The 10347-nt window shown below is 39.3% G+C and overlaps 1 protein-coding gene across 2 annotated transcripts in view; it reads right to left on the bottom strand.

Annotated features, from left to right (window-relative positions):
• Positions 1 to 110: 110 nt before the first annotated feature.
• Positions 111 to 10347, bottom strand: part of LOC110949571 (zinc finger protein 385C-like) — a 94018-nt gene continuing 83781 nt past the window's right edge. For both annotated transcript variants that reach the window (XM_022191701.2, XM_022191702.2), the window contains 5 exons: positions 7234 to 7417; positions 3480 to 3845; positions 3171 to 3373; positions 2897 to 2995; positions 111 to 1860 (listed from right to left, as the gene is read on the bottom strand). In XM_022191701.2, the coding sequence (XP_022047393.2) occupies positions 1630 to 1860; positions 2897 to 2995; positions 3171 to 3373; positions 3480 to 3845; positions 7234 to 7417 (1083 nt within the window). In that variant the 3' untranslated portion in view covers positions 111 to 1629. The remainder of the gene's footprint in view (positions 1861 to 2896; positions 2996 to 3170; positions 3374 to 3479; positions 3846 to 7233; positions 7418 to 10347) is intronic.

Below are 10347 nucleotides of genomic sequence, written 5' to 3'. Positions count from 1 at the left end.
CGAGTGCCTGGATTACATACTGTTTTTAAATGAAGTTTAATTACTTTATAACTATAATGAATAGTAAAAGACACTTGCCTTCACAAGAAGGAAAAACAACCACGACGACGTAAAAAACAGGAATATTTATAAGTTCATTTAGAATACAGTATCAACATTTTTACCACATATTAATTTACATTATTGCAATTGATGCACAGTTACACTAGTCATAAATTTTACCAGGTGACACTTCAAAAGTACATATTGCTTAGGGTGATTCAGCACAGCCATGTGGGGGAGAGATTTCTATAATGAACATTATTTTCAATATACACTATAAAAAATAGCAGTTCTAATAATGTAAGTCTTTTGATGTTGATAAATTGCACACTTAAACCTGTGTCTTCATATTCCATAAACAGCATCAAGCCGTTTCAAAATCTTAATGTACTGGAAACACTTTCCTTTAAGTCTCCCCATTTAGCTTTTCTAAGCAGCATTCAGACATGATAAATGGTTGAAAACACACATATTTTTGCTAAGCTAAAGGCAGGTATAGGACATTTTAAAGACATTTTTATTTATTATTATATACGTTTTACTATATTTCCATGACTTTTCTATTATATGCTAGCCTTCACTCATGTGGTGCCTACAAAAGGAGTTATAATCATTAATAAACTTACATTATTGTGTGCTATAAACCATTTAATAAATGTTTATATACTGCTGATGAATGCTGCTGTAAGTACGGTGACTTAAAGTAAAGTGCTACCCCCTATTAATCTATCGAGCATCACCTGATAAACATATAATGCCTCATGTCAAAGAAATACTGTATAATATAATGTATGACTCTATTATATCTCATTATATGCAGCCTATCTCCATATAGTAAGTCCTCATTCACGTCAGAGCGATGGTTGATTGTCACTTCATTACAAAGAGAGCAAGAGAAAAGACAGAGAAACCGGCAGAGGAACAAACTGAATGGATTTATGTAATATAAATGACAAAAATAAAGGCATCCACATCATGGCTGTAAAGATATAATTTTTTTTTTAGATACAGCAATGTTAAGAAATACAAAGTTAAGAATCTTCATGGTCTTTTTCACAGGTGGAGGCCAGTTTCATGGATGGTCAACACAATTTGGTTCTGAAAACTAAAGCAGGGGTGAGGGATTTTTCTCGTTCTCCCCAGTTACAACTAGAAAGCTCTCAAAATGAAAGAATTTTTGGCAACAAACACTTAACATTTAAACACTCTAGTGTATTAGTTTATTACTGTCTTATAAATAAAACTAGAAGATGCTCGTTATTATGGCTTCCAGAGGGGTCCAGACCCCAGGGAACATGCACTCAGCAGTTTGCTGAGAGGAAACAGCTGAGCGACGGGTGACACGCTGCTCAGTCAGCACTGAAATCTCAATCCACTCCAGGGGATTGTGCTTTGTGTTCTTATGACTTGAACCCGCCAAAGTTGACATGCTGATACGCTGCCCTCGCTGTCACTGCATAGTGTCCTGGTGTCACTCAAGGGGTCCTGTGATTTGTCCTCAGCAGCCCACGCTAATCTCTTCTTCTAGTCCAGCTCTGGCTCATATAGATCCACTCTGCTGTGGTTCCTCCAGCCTTGTGCTCATTGCTAGTATGGAGAGAAGATAATGGGGGCATGTGTGGCCCTCAGAGGTCCTGGGGCAGGCCTGAAGAGCGTGGGGCTGATCAGTGGACCCTGGATAATGGCGGTGGGCCCTGGAGGCAGGCGTAGTGCCAACGGTCCAGACGCCATGGTGCACAAGGCAGCTGGATTGAGGGGGCTGGTCAGGAACCCTGCCGGCAGGGCCTTGGATAGCTGCTTCTGCAAGGCCAGTTTAGTCTGAAAACAAAGAAAAATTCAGTCTTAACAAGATGAAGCCATGCTAGCAGCTCAGTAAGGCTACATTCTGACACAAATACAATCCATAGTCATGTTTAAATGGCATAATGTCTACTATGTTCACCATTTGTTTGGCAAGCTTCAGTTTCTATACAGCTATATGTAAATGAGAATGTTACCGAGTCTGCAGAAGATTTGGTCATGCATGGACAAATTGAAAGTGTGACCTGATGGTCTCGGATCAACGCAGTGTAAGGATTCATCGTCTGGGGATCATGACAAGTTATACAAATAGTATTTCATCCAGTAATAGCAGAGATGTTTCAGTCTGGACCAACTGAATGTCGCTTTTATGGCTAAAGAAATGCATCCATGAGCTAAAAAAGGAACGTATGCAAGATCTGCAACTTTAATCATCTCCAGTCCCTCAAAGTATGTGCACCAGCTATAGTTAACACTTAGTACTGTATTTTATTGTATTCTTTACACTTACAATACTCTATTTTACTGTAAATACCACCAATTTGCACCTTATGGTAAATACTAACAATTATTGCACATTTCTGTAAATACCAGCATTTTAGACACCTTACTGCTATTTCATGATTTGCACGCTAATTGCATATTCTTTTGTACATTGCTCCTCTATCTATCTATCTATCTATCTATCCATCTTGTATGTAATATGTGAGCTACTGGACACCTTGAATTCCCCCATGGGGATGAATAAAGTATCTAACTGACTCTATTAAGCTTCATTATGAGACCTCTTAAATCCTAAATTAAAACAAATCATTAATTCCAAAATAGCAGAGTTTTCACATAACAAATATAAACACTTTGCAGTTTTATGTATCAGCCTCTTGGCAGCCATCAGATTTGCGAATATGCCGACAGGTGCAAGGGAGAGCTTTTCATTTGCATCTGTCGAGTTTGTGCATGTATTGTTTGTGTTCTTAGATGACCATGTGCATTGTAAACAAAAATACAAGTAGACAAGTGTGTGTGTGTGTGTGTGTGTGTGTGTAATTCTCACCGCTAAGATAGCATTGGGTTGTAGTTTATTATAGGGAGTGAACTTCGCTTTGACAGGCTTCCCAGCCAAACGCTCTTTGTGTCTCCTGCTGTTCATGTGCTAAAAGAGGACAGGGATATACAGTGATTCACTCCAGACAGCTCTGACTAACAATCCAAACAAATTGGATAAGCTACCTTGTAGAAAACAAAAGTTAGGCATTCTGCATTTTTAGTCTTTATACAGTGATCAGGAGTAAAATTAGCTAATACAATAACAGGATAAAACTACATACCTGCTTCAGCTGCGTCTCTGAGTTGACAGACACCTGGCACAGTTCACAGTGAAAAGGCTGGTTGGTTACACGAACAACCGCTCTGGTCTTGCTGCCCATTCGATGCTTAATTCGACATCCTGGTCTGGGCGATGATGTCATCTTGACCCTGCGTTGTGACTGGCTGATGCTGTGACCATCCAGCATCTGTTTGTGCTTAGAGCCTAAATCAGACAAACAGAAGAACCAAATGTCAGAACTGTGAAGCAATGTAGAATAAAACAGCTTCAATAATGAAAGTGCAAGTGGAAAATAAACTAAAAAGAGTACCGCTACAATGAGCCTCCAACTGGGAGCTGGAATTGACCGTCACTTTGCATGTGGGACAGTGAAGATGTTTTTTGTTGCTCTTGGCGTCTTTAACCTCTTCCGCCTGCACTGACTCCTCCTCACCTCCTGTGGAGCTTTTGTGAGGGTCAGAGTGTTGTGCTGAACTACCAGCTGGGCTGCTCCCCTCCACATGTGGACTGTTTAAAGGTAGATCTGAAATCTGAGGGCCAGGGGAGACTTGTGGTGACAGCTGAGCAGAGTGGAGTGAGGAGGAGGAGTCGGTGGATGAAGCTTGTGAAGAAGGAGTAGCTGCTTGTGAGCTGCTCTGGCTGTTTTCAGGTTGCTGCTGGGATGAAGTGCTTGGACCTGTGGACAGAGGGATAAAAACAAGCAGACAAAAAGGTGGTCAATCATATGGATATACTGACCAAAGTAACAATTTTAAGGACATTAAAATACTCTGGAAAATAAGCTATACTGGGGAGTTAGGTGAGAAGATTGGCACCATTCTTAGCATTGTCTGTTAATACTATGAACCCCAAAACTCACAGGCAGGTGTGAAAGACATTTTAACTTTTTTTGATTGCCAGAATGACACTATTTATTATTGTCAGAGACTGTAAGAAAAGAAACAACTGCCAGATTTTCAACTTTGTGACAGTCATGTGTGATGATCATGAAAATGAACCAGATCTAAGCGTAAAATAGTGATATCTTATCAACATAATTTTATTCTACATGCCTCATTTTCACCAAGAATAAATAGTTTGTACTAACCACATTCTGTTAAAAAAATAGAACAAAATTTGGGCGCCTCAGAGCGACCAACAGCTATGTGACTATTCAGCTGAACTGCAGGCAGTGTTTACAGGAGGCATGAGACAAGTATGGAAACAAACTAACATGCAAATCGTAAAATATCTACAGTATATGGTGTCACTATTTTCCTAGTATTAGTAACGTGAAAAATTCTATGTGTAGTTTTCTTTTTTTTTTAACATTCATTTTTGTTTTGTTTTTAAAAAGTGGTTATTTGCATTCTACTGCCCAAAAGATATTTTTGAGTTCTCTCTACTTCTAGCCATGGTTGTGCTTTGGCCATAGAGGTGCTGGACTTTATAGTGCAATAAGAAATAAGCCCATAGTGAGGAAAATTGTGGCAGGAGCAAAAACTGGCCAGAAACTGGTCGGTGGATCAGAGGGTTATAATATAAAGCTACAGCTGCCTGTGGTGACAAATGCTGAGGCCCTGGGAGCAGCGACAACATTCTGGAGACTTTAAAGCTGCAAATCTTAATAATAAACTGAGAAAAGCTAAAATGCTTCACAGACATATGGGGAACTACAGAGTCGGGTGATTAATCTCGGTAAGTTCAACATGAGCAACATTTTTCACATACAAATAGCCATGGGGTTATGGTAAATTAAAAAAAAAAAAAAACAGTCTGCACTTATATAGCATTTTTCTATCATAATGGTCCTAAAAGTTCTTTGCAATATTTCTTGGACTGAAGCTCGTTCGTCATTAGAAGCAACTTTAAGTTCAGCATCTTGCTCAGGGAAGCTTTGGCATGCAGATGAACTGAACTGCAAATTGTTAATATGAAAACCCTGATTTTAGCTGCATACTCAGTTACATTATTCAGAACTTCATACCAGTTTCCAGAATGAAAACATTTGCTCTATGTTAAAATACTTTACAGTAAATATTCATGAAGAAGTTAAATATTTCTAGACTACAAATGACGATGAAAAGATACGATACAGCGCGCTATATATTTATCGGCAGTATGTAGTTTGTTTCCTGTCGAAGTGTGCGTCTCTATATGACACTTGTCAGGTTGGTAGGTGGAGTGATCTATCCACATCTCAACAACCACATTCTCTCTGCTGTCTTCATGACATCGCTGTGCTCTACCAGCCTGTAAAAGTAATCATTACGCCCTTTAGGTATTCAGCTATTCAGCAATCTCTCATGGGTAATGTTTCATGCTTTTGTATCACTTCATTGGTTGGTATTTTACATACTGATTTCAACATATTTTTGTATATATGAATTCATATCTTCTTGAAGGTAGCATTTTATCTATAATGGCATAAATTCTATACAATCAAGTATAAATGGCATATCTTCTTGACTGACGCGATCCCTCTAGCAGGGAAGTGTAACCTCAAACTTCTCTTTTGTTCCATTTCTTTCATATAACCCTGTTATTATACTTTCTCTTTTCTTCTTTAATTTTCATATCTTTTCCTGCTTTTTTCCCTGCCCTCTCAACCACTCTCCCCTTGTCCCTGCGCCTCTCTGTCATTTGTTCACTCTCTCTGCCGAAGCTCCCTCTGTCACCATCAATCAACAACCATGGCAACCGCTGAATGTAACAAGCTTATCATTATGTGGTTAGAGGGAAATTGATAGGTGCTGGAAGAAAATGGGAGGGAGAAGATCAATACTGAAAAGGAAAACCAGACAGAGCATAGAAAGGAAGACGGCGACATTTTTTAGAATGAGAAGCTGAGTGAGTAATGACTAAAAAGGAGTAAAATAGCAAACAGCAGAGTCATTACTCTTACGGGAGCCTTTTTGTAGGCTGAAAAACCAGTGGCTATGACAGTAAGAATACAGCAGCAGTGAGGACACACATCCCTGTATTTGTCTGAGAGTTTGTGGATTTTGAAGACTAAAGAATTAATTAGGATTAGTTGGAAAAAGATAAGCAGATAATGATTTAAAGAACGGGTTTAAAGCCAATGCTGAAGTTCTTGTGGACTCTTTCATCGACTACTTGAACCATAGAAGCTAATTAATCTAGAGCCCAAAATTTGAAGATACAGCGCCCTCCATAATTATTGGCACCTCTGGTTAAGATGTGTTCTTTAGCTTTTGATAAATTCATTTTTTTTCTAAATAATATAGGACCACAATGAAAAAAAGAGCGAAATCCAACCTTCAATTCAAGTGCATTTATTCAGTGGTGGTGGTGGTTTGGGGGGGGGAGCACACATTAAGAAATAATTCTTTTACATCAAATCATGTGTGCCACCATTATTAGCAACCCTGATGTTAATATTTTGTACAACCCCCTTTTGCCAACAAAACAGCACCTAATCTTCTCCTATAATACAATTTTGTACATTTTTCTGAGAGAGTATGCTTCTGCAATGAAAACTGAATTCATTTTAAGGCTTTCAACACATCTTAACCAGGGGTGCCAATAATTCTGGAGGGTGCTGTATAGTTTTCTTCTAGAATTTAATTCCACTGCCTCCACTCGTGGTTAATCTTTTGCAATTAGAAAGATACGTGCTTAAGTTCTGCTGTGTTTGCTGATTGCCACATTATCTGAGTTTGACTAAAAAAACAAAAAAACAACATGTCTGTAAACATTATTCGCGCTTCTGGTCTCACAATTTTCTACAGCTTTTGACTTGTCCCCTGTCAAACTGACAGCAAGTGGGGCTTCTGCTGAGCCACCGCTGATGTACAACCAAACGAAAGCCTGTAACTGCATCGCACCCCTCTTCAGATGGCTTCTCTTTTTAAGTGCTGTAATGCTTCCCATCTTCAGAACGTCTTTGCTTCATGGGAGTAATTACGTATCTGACAGAGCCAATGCTAGCAGGACAGGTAATAGCTGGTAATTAACCAGCTGAGTGGCAACTACCAAGCCTTAGTGGATACGTCTCTCCAATTACAACTAATTACTCACAAGGTGGCGAGAGGGCTGTCTTTTAAAAAAAGAAAAATTGATACCCGTTTTGTCTTTCAGCTGTAAGTCTGTCAGCACCGTCGCTGATCCCATCATCCCCTTCTCTCTGTCTTTGTCTTTTCCTGTCGCGGATTGATTGTGTCCGTTCTTCTGCCGATTCCTCTGGCTCTCCAAGGCCTTGAGCTTGCGAGCATGCTTATGACCTTTGTAGTGGGCCTCTGCCTGGGTCTGGCCGTCACACACACATACAAATAACCACACAACAGCAGGACAAGCAGAGGGGAAAGTCAGTGTACATTAGATGCACCGTATGGCTGATTAAATTAGTGAAGGGCCGCATAAAGTCAGTAAACTGTAATCTTTCCGTCTGTTCCAATGCATTGGCTGCACATGCCTCCATGGAGTTTGTGAAAAATTATGAGCATTTGACTCAGAGGTAGAGTCCCATCACCACTGTGATAATCGTCATTGTCATGGTGCTGCACAAATGAGCATCAGTTGGACTCATGGCATCTCATGACCATCCTCTGAGCTCGCTGGCTCATCTTTCCACTGATTCGTTCTGACACAAAATGGCCCGTGTTCGTTATGCTGTGACACAAAATGACCTCTGTGCCTTCCTCTGTAAGAGAAAACACATTTGTGGCAGTGAGACAACAGATGCATGCAGATCTGGGATCCCAAAATGGCTCTGGATGCCTGTAGAGAAAGCGAGACATCCTCCACAGAGGAAAATCAGCTTCCAGCAACTCAAAGTACAACAACAGCGACACAAAACGACTGAAGCGGATCAGATTTAATTTGCAGTCCATTCACACGCTATTTTTGCATACAACACATTAAACCTACACATTTTATTTGCACACATTAGCTTTAAGAAACAAACGACAATAAAGTAAAGCAATTTGTTGATTATTTTGCTCTCATCCACACAATATGCTATATAATTTTCACGTTTTTTGTTCACTTAACATTTACAGATGTCACAGGTTAAACAGACCTGTCTGTTATTTAATACTGAATAAAAATGTAATTATTTTACAGGTGGATAAATATATGGTTGGAAATAAACTATGCTTAATTAGTTAAAACAGCTTCAGCAACTTGACTAAACATTCCATAACAAGTGTACAGAACAAGCAGAACTCACGAAGGATAAGTTTGGTGATATTCTCGATTTTTTCTTATTGTCAAAAAAAGAAACACCTTAATTAATATGAATAAAACAAGTAATTAAGTAAGAAAAAAGACTGTGTCTAATATCTGATTTCTGGGCCACCACTGTTACTGAAAATCTCTAAAATAAAAAGTACAAATGGGCCACACACTAGCACTGGGTGACATATTGTTTCAAAAATAATGAACAAGGGCTCTCTAACTTATTTTTAAAACAAGTCTTAGCAACATACACCTTGCTGGGGCTACATGTTTGCTAAAATGCCAAATGCCACCACTGAAAATAGTCCCTAATGAATGGTGTATCTATTCCTGTTGAAGAAACATTTTTTGTTAAAAAGAAAGTTGTCATAGGAAGTTATTAAGTCCTTTCTTAAAACAAACTATATTAAATATTTGTGATACATTTTAAATGTAGAACTAAATCGGTTTGAGGCTGTCAAGGTGTGAAAGTCCAACAACCATTGTTGTTTTTGGTCTTTTCATGGGATTTATTGACAATAAGAAAACTCGAGTAAAACATAACCATCCTTATCCTTTAAGAGCACATAGTTTTACAACACTGGTGCCTTTCTGTACATAAAAGACAGTGCACTCCCTAAATAAACAGAATCAGTGTGACAAGACTTCAAGTATCTGGCTTCACACAAGGTTGTTAGATAATTTGTCATTGCTCAAATTATCCATACCAGTTTCCAGGCACACACTGCACAGCCCCTGCTAATGCGCATTCAAACTCATAGTGTGCAGAGATGATCTTTCACTGACTGTGTGCACGGAGCGGTGGAGTCGAAGTCTCCCTGTCAACACTTTGCATAAAGCTTTGGACGGCTACACAAACAGAAAGGGCACCACCATGGGTCAAAGTGTGTGGTGGGGAATACGGGGCTGAGCAAAGGGTACACAAGCCCTTTGGCTACGTTGAATGTCAGTTCACACTAACCATTCAGCGTGATTTTCAACTGAGTCAGAGGGATGACTCTGCTCCTGTCTGCATACTACCGTACTATCTGGCATGCCAGTGTAGTATGAATTCACTATGGTGCGTCATAGTAGCTTGGAGTAGAATAAAACATGGAATAAGTATCAGAGGACAGCAAAACAAAGATCTTCAGTTAAGGACACGTGAAGGAGACCGCCAGGACAGTTTCAGCCTCCAAGGCCTTTGATTCAAGCTGCTTTATGCATTGTCACATCATTGATGCTCAAACTCTCCAACAACGAGCAACAACTGTCCACAGAAGGGCAGCAAAATTAGAATATCATGTGCGAGCTGTCAGACTTGAATCTTTCATGCTTTTTTTCAGTGAGTTTAGCAGCCTTAAAGGAGTAATTTGGAATTTTTGTAGTCTGTTTTATTTTTATATACACCGATCATGTAGCAGTATTACACATAGGCTTCACTTTCACAGTCATCCATGTTAACTGCTTCAGTTTTCAAGAAGGGACAAATTCACATTTTCATTCAGTGCACTGAAGCACTCTAATACCCTGCATTAGCATGATGTTAGAGCAGTATATCAGAGGGAATTTTAGTGTATTTGTTTTTGTCCACTTGGTGAAAATACAACAAACTGCAGACACCACACATAATGTTATGAAATTAATTAAAATTGGCATTTAAACCAAACTATGTTTTTTGCTGTGAGAGAATCTGATAGACTTCCTTTTTTGTCACATTCTGCTCTCCACTAACTCCTGAAAAAAATATTTTTAGCTGCTTACTGCAGTACCATGTCCACAAGCTAGTTGCTGACTTTGACCTTTGGTGCCAGGCAAGTAGATCTCAGTGGGTTTGTAGAGCCTTTTGGCTAAAAACATGCCTGCTGCTGCAAAAACAATGCTATGAAATGGGTGAACCAAAACAACAGAGGTTTGGGCCATCAGACCAAAACAATAAGCTAAGAGATGCTAAAAAATGTGCGGCGCTAATGGGGAGTTGCAGAATTGAATAAAAAAATATGGGTTCCTACCAGGCGTGA

This window comes from Acanthochromis polyacanthus, chromosome 19 (genome assembly GCF_021347895.1).
Source record: "Acanthochromis polyacanthus isolate Apoly-LR-REF ecotype Palm Island chromosome 19, KAUST_Apoly_ChrSc, whole genome shotgun sequence".
In the NCBI taxonomy this organism is placed as follows: Eukaryota; Metazoa; Chordata; class Actinopteri; family Pomacentridae; genus Acanthochromis; species Acanthochromis polyacanthus.
The sequence above is the reverse complement of the archived record's forward strand: the minus strand, read 5'-3'. Positions and strand labels throughout refer to the sequence as shown.